A 19,813-nucleotide genomic window follows, 5' to 3' on the forward strand; every position below is an offset into this window, starting at 1 on the left:
ATTACTTAACCTTTCCTGTCAAGTATATTGTTTTCAGGCAATTTTATCATAGCCAAGCCATCTCACTATTCTGTAACTAATTAGGATTTGTATGAGATTTTCAACTTTTTGAAGAGATTTCTTTGGCTTTGTTTTTCTTTCAGGTTGGACTAAAGGAGGTGCATTTTGAGGTTTTTTTTTTTTTCTTTAAATTGGCATGCATTTCTGCCACTGTCTTTCCCATTGTCTCAGTCCTGGTTGTCATCACATGGACTTGCTTTATCAGCTGGCCTCTCACCAGTCATTCTGTTTTTACCTCTTAACCAAATCATCATCCACAGTACTGCTTTCATGAGCTTTCAGAAAAAGTCTCTTTCATCATGCCACTTCCTTTGCTAAAAAGTCTTTAAAGCATCTTCATGGTCTGGAAGATAGAAATTCAAAGTGGATTGTAGATATTTTAAATTATTACTGTGTTTCTCTATTCATTTCTTTTTCCTCTCAACTTCCCTAACCCTTATTATCTTTATTATATAATTAATCAGTTGCCTGAACATATTATTCTTGGTTTCAACTTGTATCAAAAACTATAGGCTTCTTAAACTAAAACTATCAATCATATTTTTTAATCCCTATAGACTTCAGTTAATGAAGTGAATTGAAGTATAATCAATGCATATTATCAAGATTTTTAGTTTATGTCAGCACTTAAAGCTAGTTGTTTTTTTTTTTTTTTTAAAGCTAAATCTATAACACTTATGTCAGAGAGATTGAGATGTATCTCTTGGATTAAACCAAACCAAACCAAAAAAAAAAAAAAAAAACACACACACACACACACAAACCTTTGTATTTTTATGATTGTTTTACTCCAGGAAACTTAAAATTTAAACTTACCATTTTAAAAGTAAGTAACAGTGGGGCTGGGGATGTGGCTCAAGCGGTAGCGTGCTCGCCTGGCATGCGTGCGGCCCGGGTTCGATCCTCCAGCACCACATACAAACAAAGATGTTGTGTCCGCCAATAACTAAAAAATAAATAAATATTTTTAAAAAAGGTAAGTAACAGTAAAGAGGAAAGGGATTTTTTAAAAATATTTATTTTGTGCTTGACACGATTCCTTACTTATTCCTACAACAAACTCAAGAAATATGCAAAATAACAGTGAAAGGAACTTAGTGGGAGATCATAGAGCTCATAAACAACAGTGTTCTTCATAATCCCTGACCAATTCCAGAGCCTCTGTACTCTGGATCATGATGAGGCCTTCATTGTCACTGAGATAGTTGAGGAAAAGAAAACCATTTTAAACATGGATAAAACTGGAATGATTAGCAATATATTATGACAGTGATTATCATTATTATATTATAGAATTTTGGTATTTGGTATGATTCCCCAGTTATCAAAAAATTCTTTTATAATGCATTTTTTAGAAATTTTCTTCTCCAGTGTAGTATTCAGCCAGGCTTTATTTTCGCATTATCTCTTATTATACTCCTTTTTTAAAAGTTACTGACACAATCACTTTTGTCTATATGTTCTTGTTTTATATTGTTTTGTTTTTTAATGCCTTATTTTTTTGGCCTGTTGTTTTAAGAATGTTCCATTTCCTGAATTTGCCTGATTATTTCTGGTGCATTAGATTTATATAAATTTATATCATTAAACATGTTTCCCAGTGATACCATATCTGTGATTTTGTGTACTTCTGGTTACACCATATTACAAGATACCTAGTAGCAACATAAAATTTAAGATCTTTTAATTTATAGGGAGTAGCAGCAAAAATTTAATTGCTTGGATTATCTTTTCCTTTTTCAAATAGACAACGACTGAACGCCCTTTCATTCAGAAACTGTTTCGTCCTGTGGCTGCAGATGGACAGCCACATACACTGGGCGATCTCCTCAAAGAAGTTTGTCCTTCTGCAATTGCTCCTGAAGGTAATGTAATTAGCAACATTAAAACACTTCATTTTCTGTTTTAAATTCTCTTTAAATTTTAATTAATTAATTTGTTTGTTAGTTTATTTTGGTGCCAGAGATTGAGTGCAGAGGGGTTTACCCACTGAGCCACATTCCCAGCCCATTTTGTTTTTTATTTTGAGACAGGGTCTCACAGAGTTTTCTAGGGCCTCCCTAAGTTACTGAGGCTGACTTTGAACTTTTGATCCTCCTTTCTCAGCCTCCCAAGCTACTAGGATTACAAGCATGCTCCGCCATGCTCTGATAAATCCCTTTTTTAATGAAGTAAAATAAGCATACTTAACACTAGTTATTTCAGGAAGAAATTTTCAGTATCTTGTAGGCGGATATTGCTTGTAGCAGAAACACTTGCAGTGAAACCACTGATTCTCTTTAGCAAAATAAAATACATTGTTTTAAAATTGCCCTCTTACCACATCTCTGATGTGAGTTCTGGTAGATTTGAAAGGGGGGAAAAATATACACACACATAGAGTTTAATATCCCTTATCTGAAATGATTGGCACCAAAAGTGTTTGGATTTTTCCCCCTGATTTTAGATATTTGCATAAATATAATGAGATATCTTGAGGATAAAACCTATGATTAAACATCAAATTCATTTATGTTTCATTATTATTCCTATAAACAGCCTGAAGGCAGTTTTTATGATATTTTTCGTGTGCATGTATTTTGACTGACTGTTACATATGGGCAGGTATGAAATTTTCGACTTGTGCTGTTAATATTATTGCTCAAAACATTTTGGATTTTGGCATTAGGAATGCTCATTTTATACATGATATTCTGGTTTGGGTTTTTTTTTTTCCTTTTTTCCTTCACCTAATCATTACTGCATTCGCTATTGAATACATTTGTTTGTTTGTTTGTTTGTTTGTTTGATTTTATGTGGGATCGAACATTGTACCTCATGCATGTGCTTTACCACTGAGCCACAACCTGCGCCCTAATTACATTTATTTTAAAAAGAGAAATTTTCAGTAGCCTATTCTGCATGAAATTTTATTTTTTATATAGCAAAGAAAGTGTAACTTGATATTTTAAATCCTAGTTGGAAAGAGATAATATTTTAGTAAATATAAAAGTAATACTTGAAAATGTTGCTTTTATTATGAATATATTTTAAGTTGGGGGATTGCAAGGTTATTTACATGTTGTTTAACTGTCCACACAGTTCAAGAATCTAAGTAAGTGGTTTTTGTAAGAAGTAGAATTAGAAACAGTGGGATTGGGGAGAATGTTGATATTCCACCTAAATGACCCTACAAAAAAATGTGGAGTTCAGAGTATGTCATCCTCTCTGTGAGTGTAACATTAGTCAAGTATGCTTACCTAACTGGCATTTCTATGTATATTTAGCACTTCTTAAAAAGGGTCAATGGGAAGGAGAAAGGAGGAGAGTCTGAAATGCCATCAGAATTCCTACCAGAAGGGATTAAAGAAATAGACCCGTGATCACTCCTGAAAATTATTGATATAGCAGAGAATTCATTCATTTTAAAAATTATGAATATATTTTTTAGAAGTGTTAATATAACATTTGTTTTCACTAATGTTACATTTTTACTGGATTATATATCCAGTGTTTCTGATGGTCTCTTATACACAGCCTCATATCTCTAATACTAGAATTCTTTCTCTGTACTATTTTCACCTCAAATCATTATTTATAATTAAATCATGTAGTGGTTAACTTTAAGTTGGTTATAATAATACCTTAGAATATTATTTCATCTTTACTACTGAGTGACTTTTCACTATTTCAGTTAAATTATTATTTTGGGGTTCAGTTCAGTGACTTTTTTTTTTCAGTGACTTTTTTAATACAATACAGGAGTTGTATAAACATTGCCACATAGTGGTTTTAGAACACTTCCATGTCCTCCAAATGTTCTCTTGTACTTATTTTCAGCTAATTTGTGCTGTGTTTACCATTGGTCTGCTTTCTGTTTCTAAAATTTACCTTTTTTGGATTGAATTTCATATAAATGGAACTGTAAAGTATGTTGTCTTTTTGCAACTTAGCATAATTTTTTGAGTTTCATCCATTTTGTGTTCAGTGTGTTTCATCTATGACTTATCTTTTTTCTTTTGCAGAGTAAAAATATTTAATTTAGGTAAAGTCTTATTTATCTTGTTTTTGAAGCTTATTTTATTTGTTAATCTAATAGGTAATACATTTATAAAATTCCAAGATAAAAAAATGCATATGTGAAGGAATTCAGTGAAAAAAATTCCCCTCCCCAACTTTTTTTTAATAATTTTTTTTAGTTATATATGGACCCAATATCTTTATTTTGTTTATTTATTTTTATGTGGTGCTGAGAATAAAACCAAAAGCCTCACATGTGTGGGGCAAGCGAACTACCACTGAGCTACACCCCCGTACCCCCTTCCCAACTTTTATACACCAAACTCTTTAACATTTCCCTTCACTGGAGACAATCAGTGTTGCCATTTTCCTGTACATCTTTATTTTGTATTTAGTTTATAGGAATTTGTGGAAACTTTCATTGATTTGGGAATAATCTTAACTGTTCTAGTTCATTTTTCCAAGTTTCAAGGAGTTTGCTTTTAATCTGCTTGGTGTCTACTTTAGTATATTCTTGAGGACTTGGGAATATAAACTAGTTTTTCCCATGTGAGGTATAATTAAGAGATTAATAATATTTGTTGCTGATTTAGATGAGACCCATAGTGATATTTTAAAGAATATTAGGGAAAAATGTTTTTATTAATTAAGAGTAATTGAAATTGAAACTTAAGTTTAATATTTAAATGCTATTTTATTGTGTTTTCCTATTTTTTTTAAAACAATCTGCTTTCAAAAATGGGTCACTTTAGGGCTGCAGATATAGCTCAGTTGGTAGAGTGCTTGCCTTGCATGCACATGGCCTGGGTTTAATCCCCAGTAACACCCCCCCCCCCCCGGAAAACACACACACACACACACACAGATCATTTAAAATTTATTTCTGTATAAGATTCCTGATTATTGGGACCATTACAGTGAAACTCAAAAACCTTAGAAAAAAAATGTTCTATAATGATCTATTATTACCCAATCAGTGCAGTTGTCAGCATACACAGAATGATCTGTAATGCTTAGTGAGGATGGTATAAGGGATTCTCTCTTGATAAACTAGTGTTATGTTTAAGATGTAAATTTAACAGTTCTTTTTAATCCAGGACAGGGGACTTACTTAAAATTTTATTTTGTTTCTTTGGTTAACTATGAATTTATAATTTCAATTCACTTTTATTTCATGTTTGCCTATTTCTAGATGTTACGTGTATTTGAGTAGTGGAAACTTATTAGAGAAGGGTGGAAAGAAATTAGGAGTTAATTTTGCATTTGACATCATTGAATAGTCATAATAGAGCCTTCTATTTTTCAGTCTCTTAATTTTTCATCTCTTGGCTCATTAGAAAATTAGGTTTAGAATTCAGATCTTCACCTTCTGGACTGTTGGGTTTTTTACTTTACTGTGGTTGCCCATTTTCATTTTCTCTTCTTTTTAAAAAAAAATACTTTTAGATTTTAGTTGGAAATATCATTTGAAAATACTGGTGTTTTCTTAACTGTTCATTGTGTGATTTTTGTTTAGCACCTAAATGTTATCTGCTATTCTCCTTTAAAGATATTGTTATTCCCTGAGTAATCTTAGGAACCTGAACCTCTACTGTGTTTATTTTGTTTTGTTAGCATTTCTGTATATAATTCTATCCACTCTTTATGTTGAATTTATTAAAATGGTAACTGTAAACATCAGTCATATAAATGAAATCAGTCTGATGCCCCTTATCAGAATGTGTTTTTCATCTCACTTTTGCCATTCCTTCACCCAGGCCAAAGAGTATATATAAGATTAACACAACCTTACACAAAAATGGCACAGGAACGTGTGATGCTATTTATTCTTTAAAAGATTCTTATTCTCTCCTATGTTTCTAGTCTTCCCTGTCTGTATATCCTTTTCTAAGGAACAGTGTGATTTCCCTTATATTATTTGAAGATGTGGCAGTGAGGTGGCTGATTTTAACCCACACACCTACCTCTTAAACTGTTTATTCTAAAATTGGTACTAAAACAACCTAGTACTTGTCTTTATATAGTGGGATTATGAGCAAGCAGAAGGAAAAACAAAACTGCTTCCTTAAAAGTTGACTTGGTAAATTTTGTATGAGTACAGTTCTTTTCTTGGAAAAAAAAAATTTTTTTAACAAAACTATAAGAAACAAACATACGCCAGTTATAAAACCTTGAAGGCTATGAAGGCTCATGGCAAAACAGTGCTTTAGGTGAGTCCCTTGTAAACATCTCCCCCCCAAACTGTAAAGTGTTCATATTGTTTGAAGGACTCAGACTTCACTGAAATGACAAATAATACCTAAACTTTTAAGGTTCTTTTGATGGTATGTTTCATTCCAAGAGGGAAAAATATTTTTCCTTACACCCATAGTTTTTCTTTAGAAAAATTTTTCTTTGCCTCTTCCTTTTCTCACTTCATGGATATTTTTAGAAAGTAATTGTCATTTAAAAGCCTGTGGAGAATATTCAGAAATACCAAGTCACTGTTTTAGTAAAGAACTGGTTCAGTGCACCTGTAATATTATAAAATGTAAGTATTTTGACACACCTGCACTCTAGTTGAAAGCAAAAGACTTTAAAATTGGGTGTGTGTGGATAAGAACTGACGATCATCACATGATAAAAAGAGAAAGTACTTGTAAAAGTTATGTGGCACCATTGTCTACTACTACCTATAAGAAGTGATTCAGCTGTGAAGGAATTTTTTTTTTATTTCATCATATAAAAGTATCATGTACTAATATTTATGAAGACGTGCTTTAAGTCATTGTTCTCATGAAGTAAGTCATGACGAATTGCTTTGTGTGTTTCTTTTTGATTTGCAAGTGGCTAGGGGAGTTAGCCAAGTTACAGGTAAGAGGAAATAACCAAAGGTGAGCTCAGGTAAATTGTTTTTGTGGTTTCAGCTGTAATTAAAATGACTCAGATCTAAGCCTCTGTACCAGACCTGAGGTGAGATATTTCTTTCTTTGTTCATTATGAAAAGCATATATTAAAATATCAGTAACAAAAATTAAAAATCATAGCACTTTGTTTTTATTTTGGAGATTACAAAAGGTATAAACTTTGTCTAATCATATTTCATTTCCCAGACTTCTAATATATGTGTGTAAGCTAGGATTATCAAATGTTCATTCTCTCTTTTTTTTTTTTTTTTTAGTTGTTAGTAGACCTTTATTTGTATTTATTTATATGAGGTGCTGAAAATCAAACCCAGTGCCTCACACATGCCAGGCAAGTGCGATACCGCTGAGTGATACTACCACAGCCCCTTCTTTCTCATTTTTTTAAAATATATTTTAAGGTTCCATTGATCAGTTCTCTGTAAGTATTGGGCTGCTCTTAACCTTATTTTATATTTGATGTTGGACAAGTAGAGCACATGTGTAGGAAAGACTTGTGTTCATGGCAAATTAGTAATTGTTCCCAATATCTTTCCCAACAAGAAATACAGTCCTGTAACCACTTGGTTTCCCCTTTCCATTTTTGGCCTTCTTCCTGAGAATGTATTTACTCCTTTCCCAACTGCAGTTTGACTTTTGGTTTCCATTTAATGTTAAAAATTCAGTATTCATTTTCTTTACGTTGTATATACTATCTTGTGCCCTGGGGATACTAAGATATGTAAATCATATAATACAATCCCCAGCAATTCAAAGGTTTGGTGTAATTGCAGTGGATAGAAAGATGTACAGTTGTAATATGTGCAGGACTAGGGATATTCAAAGCATATTAGGAACCACCTAGAAATCTTAAATGAAAGATGAGCAGAAATTAGATGAGAAGGAGAAGGGATCAGGTCACATATGCCCACTGTAGAATCCCTCATCAGCTAATCAGCTGCTGGTTGCTGGCAGGTAATATGTGGGCTAAAATGTCCCTACTCTGTTTGCTGAGGGAGAAATGTTTTTCAGTCTTTCCCCCATTTACGGCATGAAGTATTTGATAAGATCAGAAATGTTGGCACTGAGGGAACTAAGTGAAGCTGAGGCTGGGAAATTAGAATGCCCCATTTAGGCAGTTTAACTTAAAACTGAAATTACTTTAATTTTAATATGTTTTATGAGAAACCACAGAATTGTAAAAAAAAAAAAAAAGTGGCATGTTCATATTTTTTCTCCTTTGCTGTATATGATTAGATTGTGTGATGAAGTGAGCTAAATGTTGTGATTGATTAATTTACATATAGAAAGCAGTTAGGAAAACAACATGTAAATCTCATGGTCACCTTACAAGGTAGAGCCTCCATGTGTTCAGGTAGTATTAAAGCTAGTTGTTTGATGTCTTAGGGTTGTCAGTCATCTGCATGGTGACTCTGAACCCTCAGACGAATTGGCATTTCAGTTTGCAGACTCATGCCATAGAAACATAGGACTGCGGTCCCCCAAACCTCCTCAGGTTGAGTGTTTATGATAAACTAATAATTTTTATAATTTCACTAGTGCTTTTTGCATTCATTTAGAATTTGAATTAAATGAATAGTGTCTTTCTATATCTTCATATGGTTTGAGTTGGGAAATTGTTTTTAATGAATCCAGATTACTCAGTTTATCAAACAAGGATGTTGCCTGTTAACAGTCTCATAATTTGGTTATAGAATTAAATAAACCAAAGGTATTATTGCTGCTAGCCTTCACAGTCCTATTTTTTCCCAAGGTTTTAATATTTGTTTTGTTTTGTTTGTATCTTCCAACTTTTTAAAAAATTTTTTAACAAATAAGAGAAATATGCTTATGAAATTTATGAAGTCAAGTTTTAAGGAAGTTTTGTTTTTGTTCGTAATTCCACTATACAAAATAGTAGTTGGTAATATGGATCTATGATGAATTCTAAATGTGAGCCAATATTGAAGCTACTTATAAAGATAGAATATCTGAAGTTATGGCAAGAGTTACATGCCATTGATTTATTTCTTTAGAAGTTAACTTCTGAACATAATTAGAAATACTAGAACTGTGGTTCTGGTAAAAAAGGAAGACACTTATTTCACTCAAGTATCTCTAGTCATTGCATCTTCTTTATTCAGTTTGACTATCATTATATAACTTGTTAAAATATAAAAACTATTTTAGGCAAGAGGCCATCAGGAGACTATGGCATGCTGTTGGTACAAAGGAAAGTTTTTCATTGAGAAGACTATAAATAGCTTATCATTCATTTATTTAGTGCTGTTGCTATTCTCATGTAACACTGGAAGGTATACTTGTAAATGCACTGAGATAGTGTGATCCCAACACCAAACTGGTTCACTTGGCTATAATGAAAGCCTTCCGTTTTGGCTCAGCACTTTCTGGATCTTACTGTTCTTGGTCCTCATTGATGTGAGTCACAGTGGGAATTCTGAAAGTTTTCAAATATACCCCTTTACGAGCAAAGATCTGCTAGAGTCATGTTTAACTTTTTTAGGTTAGCTTAAACTGGGTAATTAAGTTTTCTCTTAAATTTGTCATAAATTCTAAACTTAAATGAGTCAAGTTCTTTGCCTTGATTACTTCATTCTCTCTTCATCTCTGTGCTTTTCCCCCACACATGCACCATTGGCTATTCTTGGTGATACAGAATCTCTTAATTTAAGCCCATTTATGTGTCTTTTCTAAAATCAAAGAAATAGAAATGATTATTTTCATTCTCCATTAATGGAGGTGATGAGATTACTGGATCTAACAAAAGATGCCTCTGATTTTCCCTCAATTATTGTTCTCTATCTTAATCTCAAGCTAAGTGAAATAACCTACCTTTCCCAAAAGTAGGTAACAAAACTTTTCATGACTACTATTCCATCTTTAGCAACAAAAAGCAAAATTCTCTTGCCAAAATAATATATGCAAACAAGTAAAAGCAAGTCATCACTTCATTAAAATAAGTTTTGTGGGACTTCATTCTGGCCACATATAAGTATGATGGCCATCTGTGCCTCCTAGCTACTCAGGTGACGAAGGCAGGAAAATCACAATTTTGGGGCCATCCAGGGCAACCTAGTGATAAAAATTCCTAAAGAGCTGAGAATGTAACTCAGAAGTAGAGTATTTGTCTAGCATTTTCTAGATCTTATATGCAATCCCCTGTTTGCAGTCCCTAGTACCAGAAAAATAGCACAGTTATTACCTATACTTTAAGTAAAACAGTCAGCTTTGTACTTATTCTATAGTTCATATTTGACAAATATTAATGGTCCCTGTCATACAGAGCTGGAATTACTGAGTCATTTTGTGAAAGCAAATCCAAAACACTTTGAACCTATGATTTCAAAGTTTTATTAATTTTTTTTTTTTAGTAGCTAAGGCTTAACATCTATTACCTTATTTTTGTTTTGCCAGAAGGCTTTTCATGAGTTTATTAAAATGGTCTTATAATCACTTAATACAGTCTTCTTTTTACAATTATAATTAACCATATGTGTTTTTAAAAACTGTTTGGTTTATGTTCTCCTCCTCACTAAGAAATATGATTACAAGCAAAAGTCAATATAAGAATTAATTAGACATATTTTGAAATTCTTGTTTAAAAATAATTCAGGATTAATATTAAGTCAAGATTCTGGAAATATTTGGGGCAAAAATAAGATTTTATACATGAAAAAAGATATGTGAAATATATTTACTGGTATATGTGTTCATTAAACCTGTACAGCTAAGTGAATATAGATCCGGAAGAAGTTAATGTAAGTATTTTTAAATGGGTTTGTAGTTCTCTGATAAACAGCACTCTCCTTCTGTTTGTGATCATAGGATAAAAGCTCTGTAAGCTTGTATATGTTCATTTTTACTGCTACATCATGTAGTGTGCTCTTAAGATTGAGATCTCATTCCCCAGGAAGCATTTCTGTCTAAGATTAATTGCCCTTTTAAAATCAGTGTTTGATGTATTCCTCTGGCTATATCCTGGCTTGGTTTAACCCCCTTTGACCTGACCTCACTGACTATTACCTCCATGGCTGAGTCAAAATCCTTCAGCATGATGTATGCACTTCAGATTTCAGCCTGTGGTTTTTCATGTCAATGGATTCAATTAGTTGGCATTTTACTAATGAACATATCAGAGGTTAAAGAATTTGTCAGCTAGAACAAAATCGTTCAGACTAGTGGTGATCAAAAAGCTCATCTCTTTGTTTAAAATTCTTTCAGAAGTATTAAATACTTTTCAGAAGCTTTAATTTACTCCTAAGTCATAAAATATAGATATAAAGCCACAATACTAACTTAATGGTTATATCATTTGACTAGCTATTTTCCATATTTAAGTATGAACTTTAATAAAAAATTATCTAATTAAACTGAAATTCTCCTATTAAAAGCTTCTGTCCCTTGAAGATATCCATTTCTTTAGCCTCTTTTTAAATTGAGATTTCATTGGTCTATTTATTAATTATAAGAAGAAAACCTAAGCATCTCACTAGAAATCAAGTAACTCTTTTTAAAAGAGCTTTAGGTTATATTCCTTGTTGAAATACACTTAGAAATGAGGATAAAATGCAGGGATAAAAGCTTATGAGCCATTGGCAATAGAAATCTCTTGACAGGCAAATCATCACATTGTGTAAATTCTCAAATAATAATGTACATAAAATGTGTGTCATAAATATTTTAAAAGTTTTTTCTCCTATATGAATGTTTTTTGTATTTTTTAAAAGAATCTTTCTTAAAGTCTTTTAAATAGTATAACTTTAAGAAATAGTATAACTATAGTACATTGGGGCTCATTTGACTTCTGCGTGTTTTACTGAATTTAAACATTGAGCACTATGAAATTAATCCAGAGGGTTTACATTGCTTTCAGATTTTTTTCAAGTATTATTTAGTATAATCATTGACTGGTTTTGTTGTCTTTTTTTCAACAGTGAAATTGAATCTATAATTTATATACACACACACACACACACACACATATACATATCTGGTATTAAAAGAATTAACTTACTCCTGTAACTGTAAATTTAAGAAGAGAATTGTAGACTCCTTGCCTTTTGGTAGCAAATCGTGACCTTCTTAAAACTTATCTTCTGTCCTCATTTTTAAAGGTTTTTTTTTTAAGAGAGAGACAGAGAGAGAGAGAGAGAGAGAATTTTTTAATATTTATTTTTTAGTTCTCGGCAGACACAACATCTTTGTGGTGCTGAGGATCGAACCCGGGCCGCACGCATGCCAGACGAGCGCGCTACCTCTTGAGCCACATCCCCAGCCCGATAAATAATATTTTTGACACCCTGGAAGGTGTGGTAAAGAGAATCACTTTACTGAATGTCTACCATGCTCAGGCCCTGTAATAGACTCTACCAGGTTCTTTGCTTGCATATCCCATACAGCCTTAGAGATTAGGATTTGAAACTATCAGTCTGTGATTAGACCTCTTTTCTTCCTCATTTATATTGTATATTACTGTATTCATTGCATTACCTATATGTAGGCAACAATTTTACATATAGGTAAGATTTTGCTAATATTTTTAGTTAGTAATTTTCATTAGTGACCTGTATATATCATGTGATATACTTATTGTAAATTACTTCCTGATTTTTATTTAATTATTCTTGTTTCTATGTGTAATTCCTATCATTCTACTCATATAACCAAAATATGTCTGAATTTACTTTTATTCAAATGAAATAATTCTAAAATTTTTCACTTTAAAATAGGTACTGGTTTTTTAAAGTGCTATGTGGACACTCTACAAAATAATGAAATATACTATTTAAAATTGTCAGAGAATACAAAGAATGTCTAAAAGAAAAAAAATGGTTGCAGATTAAAGGAAAGTAGAGAAATAGAATGCAATGTGAGAGTCCTTCTGTGTTTGTGTATCACCCAAAATTCATACATTGGAAACTTAATCCCAAATACAAATGTGCTGGAGAGGTCAGTCCTTTAAAAGGAACAGATTGACCCTGCTATAAAGGGCTTGCAGGAATGGGTTCTCTCTCTTGCTCTTCTACCTTCTACCATATGAAGACGTAGCACAGAAGCCCACACCAGTGCCAGCACCTGGAACTTTAGTTTCCCAGCCACCAAAACTATAAGAAATAAATTTCTGCCAGGCACAGTGGCGCACGCCTGTAATCCTAGCTGCTTGGGAGGCTGAGGCAGGAGGACTGCTAGTTCAAAGCCACCCTCAGCAATGGCAAGGCACTAAGCAACTCAGTGAGACACCCTGTCTCTAAATAAAATACAAAATAGGGTTAGGGATGTGGGTCAGTGGTCGAGTGCCCCTGAGTTCAATCTCTGGTACCAAAAACAAAAAAAAAAAAAAAGAAAGAAAGAAGTTTCTGTTTCTCATTAATTACCCCAGTCTCATATATTTTGTTAAAGCAACACAATGCAGTAAGACAATACTAGACTGAATTTGAGGGAAAAAATATATTACTGAGATGTAAAATTTGAATATGGACTACTTAATAGTATTATATTACCTCTTAATATAGATAACTGTAGTGTGATTGTGTTAAGTAAAATCTATTAGAAAATACTCACTATAAATTTGAAATTATATCAAAGTTACTCCTAACAAATGACATGTATTAAATAAATAGAACTAGTTTACTAGATTACTATCTGAAATGTTTGTCTAATTTAAAATGTGTTAAACTAACTTTAAAAATAAAAAAAAACAGAGTGATGCTCACCTGAAATCCCAGCAACTTTAGAGACTAGAGCAGGAGGATTGCAAGTTCAAGGCCAGCCTCAATAGTTTAGCAAGATCCTATCTCAAAAATAAAAATGGAGGGGATAAAGCTCAGTGTTTGGGAGCCCCTGGGTTTATTCCCCAGTACTGCAAAATATATATTATGTAAAATAGCCCAAGTAGAGACAGGAGTTGTAGCTTGGTAGTGATCCTTGTCCAGTGTGCCCTGTACCACGAAAAAGTCAAAACAAAACAATTTTTTTTTTTAAAGCCCTGACTAGGGGAGGAATACAGTAACATTTTTTCTCCTGAGTCATTTACTTTGTAATGACATGTTTCTCATTCCAGGTACTAAGTTCTAGATCCCCATTTTGAAACAAAGACATATTTACCAAAAATATAGTTTACTTTAGCAGTAGCAAGTGTTTCCTTTATATTGTTTAGAAAAAAATTAAATATACATTGTTTATTGTTTGTTTTTGTTAGTTCAGATATTGCCAAATTGTCTGGTCGTGCTTTGTTAATATTATGGTGGTATGAATTAAGGTGGTAGTATATATACTGCTTGGTTTACCTGGAAATGTCATTTACTTTTTGTTTTAATAACCAAAGCAGTCTTTACAAGTTAAGCTCTTCTACATAGTAAGTAAAGGTAGCCATCGGAAACCATTCTTGGCTGGGCATGGTGGTCCATGCCTATAATCCCATTTACTTGGGAGGCTGAGGCAAGAGGATCACGAGTTCTTGGGCAACTTAGTGAGACCCTGTCTCAAAATGCAAAGAAATTGGGGATGTAGTTTGTTGGTAGAGCACTTTTGGTTTTAATCCTCAGTACCTCCACCCCACCCCAAAAAAAAATCTCAACTGTTTTCAAAACAATTTGAACTGAACTGTATATTCTACCAGCAACAAAATTGTCCAAGCTGTGAAAACATTTTTCCTCTAGCCAGGATTTTTTTTTTTGAAACATTTCAAGCAAATAGAAGAGTTGAAAGAATAGTATAATAAATACCCATGTATCTAGTACATCTGTATGAAAATGTTTATTGAGTAATTATTATGGACAGGTGCTGTACTAGCCAGTTGAGGCTGCAGTGGTGAGTAAGAGAAACTTAGTAGATTCAAGGGAACTGCTATCCCATTCTAAGAATCCCACTGCTTACAATTATGTTGAGGGAAGTCAGGAAACAGAAAAGATAAATACAGGGGAAATATTTGGACATATGTAGACAGTGACAAAATGTATTTTACATCCTAAACTGTTCTGTTTAGGGATATGACAATAAAGTTAGTCTTTTGCCTTTCTACCACACTGCATCAGTGGATTTTATGGAATATTTTATTTGCTTTCTTTTAAATGTTGCTTTGGGCACAGTGTTTTGGATATTGAATTGCTGCTTGTATCTTCTGTTTGAGAAGTTCTAAAGGTGACTGGCTGAAGAAAAAAAAACTTTACACTTTAAGAACTTTTACACCACTACTCTTTCATTTTTTGACTCAGTGCTAAGTAGGAGGAAGATTCTGAGAATATTGAAATAGTTCAAAGAAGCATATATTAAGAATATAAAGAGAACTATACCAAAAAAGCTTTCAAATGTTCTAAGAAAGATTTAATACAGTAAAATCTTGTCAATCTAGAACTTGCAAAGAATGAATCATTCTAAATAATTGAGGGCTTGTCTGTTTAAATGCTAATTTTAAAAAGTCTTCCCAAAGTACTAATAATATACATTCTGTAGTATCCTGTATCAAGCTTAATTTTTATTTATAGATGACCCATGCCACTATTATCAAAACCAATCATATTAATGCTGTGATCATAACTGTAAAAAAGTATCTAACAAAGTCTGCTAGAAAAATCGAAATGATTAAAGCATTTTTAAGACTAGTGGCATACAAGGTGATATGTTTTCCTAAAATTGAGTTAAACTATAACACAGTACCTTGGGGGTTTGTTTATATTGTTTATTTGGTTGTATTTAGAATTGGTGGTGTATTTGTTAGGTTTTTATTTTTGTATTCTTTTTTTGTCAACTCTTATGTTTTTGTGTCCTCTATTAGACTGTCACTTCCTAGGACTGTGCTACCTCTAATAGGAAGTCCAAATATTTCTTTAAAAAGACCTTGTTTCAGGTACCAACCAAGCCATTATTAGCACACATCCTCTTGCTTCTTTTGCCCAACAAAATAGCACTAGGATTGGAAAGTCATTTTGTGTAAAGCAGAAGGGAAAAGTGGAGTATTCCTCCCTCATTGAGTTCCATGAATTCCCCTTTTTTAATTTTGCCTGCTATCTCCAGGAAGCTGAGAGATTTTGTGTCTTTTTTTAAATTAATATTTTTATTTATATATGACAGCGGAATGTATTACAATTCTTATTACACATATAGACCACAATTTTTTGTATCTCTAGTTGCATACAAAGTATATTCACATCAATTTGTGTCTCCATACATGCACTTTGGATAATGATGTCCATCACATTCCACCATCATTTCTAACCCCATGCCCCCTCCCCTCCCTTCCCACCCTTCTGCCCTATCTAGAGTTCATCTATTCCTCCCATGCTCCCTCTCCCTACCCCACTATGTGACATTGTGTTTTGAAGAGACCAAAAGCAGACTCAACAAGAGTTATGTTAAAAGAGTAAAAGAAAGCTGCTTAGTTTTTTTGCTTTTTGTTTGTTGGGATTTTTTCTTCTTTTCCTTGGAGGAGTTTGGAGTTTTCTTTCTTTGTTTTCCTTTTATAATAGAGTGTTTCTGTTTCTGACTATTATGAAAACAAAAATATAATCTTATATTTAAGTAGAAGTAAAATTTGAATTTATAAGAAAAGCAATTCCTATGTCCTTTTAAAAAAATACCTTTGTTTTACTAATCTATTTGTTTTATGTGGTGCTGAGGATCAAGCCCAGGGCCTCATGTATGCAAGGCAAGTGCTCTACCACTGAGCTCCAACCCCCATTCCTGTATCCTTTAATTAAGTGAATGGGTATTAACAAAAATCAATCAGGTTTCATGACTCTTAAGACAGGAATCCCCCAGTCAGACTCTTAGTTCCTTCTGATTAAAACTTTAACTGTTGTTCTAATATTGTCTCTAACACTTCTTGACTTATACTTGGACACTTTACTGAAAATCATCCAAAGCTCCTGTCTTATTCAATATCTGAAATGCTGATCTCATTTCTTGGTGATTTCTAGTCACATTTGTTTTACATTTTTAAAATATACATGGACATGTACTTGTCATTTTTAATCCCCATATATAATTTTTAATGTGTAACTACAATAATTTGGTCAGTGAGTATTTTCTGTTTTCTCCACTATAGTTTCACTAACGTCAATCTTAGGTAAGCACAGTAATTAAGAAAGAATGAATACTTTCACATATAGCAACAGAATTTTTATCAGAATTCATTGTAACCCTCAGGTTTCTGTTTTGGGTGATACATATTGCAACATGTGAACTTTCTCCATGTCTGCATTTCCTGTTCAGGGGACAAAACAGGTTTAAAATCTATTTAATTCACTAAAGATTTGGAAAAAGCAACAGATTATTTTTTCTTCATTGGTTTTGACTCCTATTGATTATTGTTGGATTTCTTTCTTGGAATAGATGGGGAAAGAAGGAATCAAGTGATGATTCATGGAATTGAGCCAATGTTGGAAACACCTCTGCAGTGGCTAAGTGAACATCTGAGTTATCCGGATAATTTTCTTCATATTAGCATCATCCCCAAACAAACAGAGTGAAGCACCGACTCCTGGTCTGGAAGGAATTGCCCTGAAACAGGATTTACCAGAGCATGTCACTCTTTGATTCAATCAGGTTTGGTGGAGGCAACCTGACCAGAAACGCTTTGCTGCTGCAAGCCAAGCAGGAAAGAGATTCCATGTCAGATAAGGCAATTGGGCTGGTCTTGCTTTGCATCACCACTGCTTTCCTCCACTGCCGTCATTAAACCTCAGCTTCAACGTGAAAGACTTAACAGGGCCACTGCAGGTCTTCTGTTTTCTTGTAAAATATAATGAAGCTGAAACCTTTGGCCTGAGGAGACAATGGAAATATGTGCCACTCAGTTTGTATTTCTGATTAACAAATAAACAGGGGTATTTCCTAAGGTGACCATGATTGAACTTTAGCTCAACAGAATGGAAACATTGGTTGAATTTTCAAGAGAATTAGACTTAAGAAAGTAAAAGAGAAATTCTGTTATCAATAACTTGCAGTAATTTTTTGTAAAAGATCAAATTACAGTAAACCCATCTTTCCTTAATGAAAATTTCCTATGTTTACAGTCTGTCTCTTGGTATGCAAACAATCTTGTACTTTGATAATGAACAGTGAGAGATTTTTAAATAAAGCCTCAAAATATGTTTTGTCGTTTAATAACATACAGTTTTGTCACTTTTCATGTACTTTCTGATTCCCATACAGTAAATCACTTTTTATTCTGTTTCCATTTTTTCATTGGCATGGGGTGGATACAGGGCATAGGATAACTTGTCTCAGGAGCTATCATAGAACTTATTGCTGCCTATTTTAAAACCTGTGTTCTCTATCACTGAAGCTATAAACAATGTTAAATGTTTATCTTTGCTGTTTGGTTTATCAGTGTAAACCTGTCAAATCATAGTACGCTAAGCATCTGTATGAAATAATTTTGCATATTTGGAAAAATCCATTCCTTTTCATTATCTTGTTTTTCTTGGGCTCCAGGACTAATATTTCACTGTGGTCCCCTGGCAGCCAATCTTTGAAGTCTGAAGATTACCTATCTCTTGACTGCAGTAGCTTTTCCTTAACATTACCAAAAATATCCAGATGTTACTGGAGTTCGCATCCACTATAAGGAAAGTTTGCTGCACTTTGTCATAGGCTGCTGGGATTCTACCAACTAAACATATTTGTGTATTACCATTGATTTCTTGTGAGTAGCTTGCTGTCCATATTGAATGTCAATGCATTTGAGTATGCTGAAAGACACGTATTATCATACAAGAATGGTTTTAGATTACCCAATAAAAATGAATGCTTTTCTTATAAAAAAAAATTATATGATTGTTCAAATGGGATCCTGCTAGTGCTTATTGTTTTCTTTTTCCTTTTGTGATTTTTATTGCTTTTTAGTAAATTTATTCACAGAATGAGATAAAGTTGACTGGCCAAAGATCAAATATTCTGGAATAGAAATTATAAGGCACAATCAAAAAGAATAACAAGAGGTATCAATTGCAGAAAAATAGTCAAAGAAATGGCAGATGTAAATAAAATGAGAAGTGCCATTTTAGGAGAGGCAGGAAAAAAAATACCAATGTTTGAGTTATGTAAGGAAAAAAAATCCACTAACTTGTATTTTTGTAAAAGAGGTTGGTCTGAATATGATTGTTCACATTAAAAGTGTTTGTTCGTCTATTCATTTGGGGATTTTCCTCCTTGCTGTTTTGACAGACTGAAGTGAGCTTCAATGAGCAAAAGGATCAGAATGCCAGGGAGTGCTAAGTGGTGGTAAAATGTGGTAAGAATGGTAAACCATAGTAGTTTTCCACAGATGAGGCCAGTGTGAGATATTTGCAGTGGACTCCAGTGAGCTACTGGCCTTTACTTCCAGATATGAAAGTAAATTTTGTCAAGCCATTTCCCATTTTTGTGTAGTTGTTCATTATAACACCAGCATCATAACATTATTCTATAATCCCAGATAAGTCTACCCTCCAATGCCCCAGAGGAAGAATAAAGTGAAAACTAGTGCTGGCTTAAATGTCTACTTTTTCCTCTTAAATATTTGACTATTTATGTTTGATGTTTTATTAAAAAATTTAGTAAATGTTGTGTATGTGTTTACTTCTAGAAGTTAGAAATGAAATTTATATAAAACATTGATCATTGAAGAAACTAAAAACTATTGGCATTGTCAACTAAAAAGGAGGAGATTCAGATTAATAAACCATTGCTTATCCTTCATTATGTTAATATTCATTTAGATGGCCTCAGTTCTGACCACGAACAAAGTTGAATTGATTAGCACTATGACTTTGTTGTGTATCTAGATACTTGCAGTGACTTGTTCATAATTCAACAAAATTGACCTAATGATATTTATATAAGCCACATTCCAGTCCGAGTATGTGGGAGAT

At 33.0% G+C, this 19,813-nt stretch overlaps 1 protein-coding gene across 3 annotated transcripts in view; it reads left to right on the plus strand.

The window, feature by feature from the left end:
* Atg5 (autophagy related 5) overlaps positions 1–18,070 on the plus strand; it is a 127,880-nt gene extending 109,810 nt beyond the window's left edge. For 2 of the 3 annotated variants that reach the window (XM_026389663.2, XM_026389665.1), the window contains 2 exons: positions 1,808–1,925; positions 17,292–18,070. In XM_026389663.2, coding sequence (XP_026245448.1) covers positions 1,808–1,925; positions 17,292–17,428 — 255 coding nt within the window. In that variant the 3' untranslated portion in view covers positions 17,429–18,070. The remainder of the gene's footprint in view (positions 1–1,807; positions 1,926–17,291) is intronic. The other variant, XM_026389664.2, reaches the window with a different exon arrangement.
* The last annotated feature ends 1,743 nt before the right edge of the window (positions 18,071–19,813 follow it).

The sequence above is a fragment of the Urocitellus parryii genome, chromosome 8 (genome assembly GCF_045843805.1).
Source record: "Urocitellus parryii isolate mUroPar1 chromosome 8, mUroPar1.hap1, whole genome shotgun sequence".
Taxonomy (NCBI): domain Eukaryota; kingdom Metazoa; phylum Chordata; class Mammalia; order Rodentia; family Sciuridae; genus Urocitellus; species Urocitellus parryii.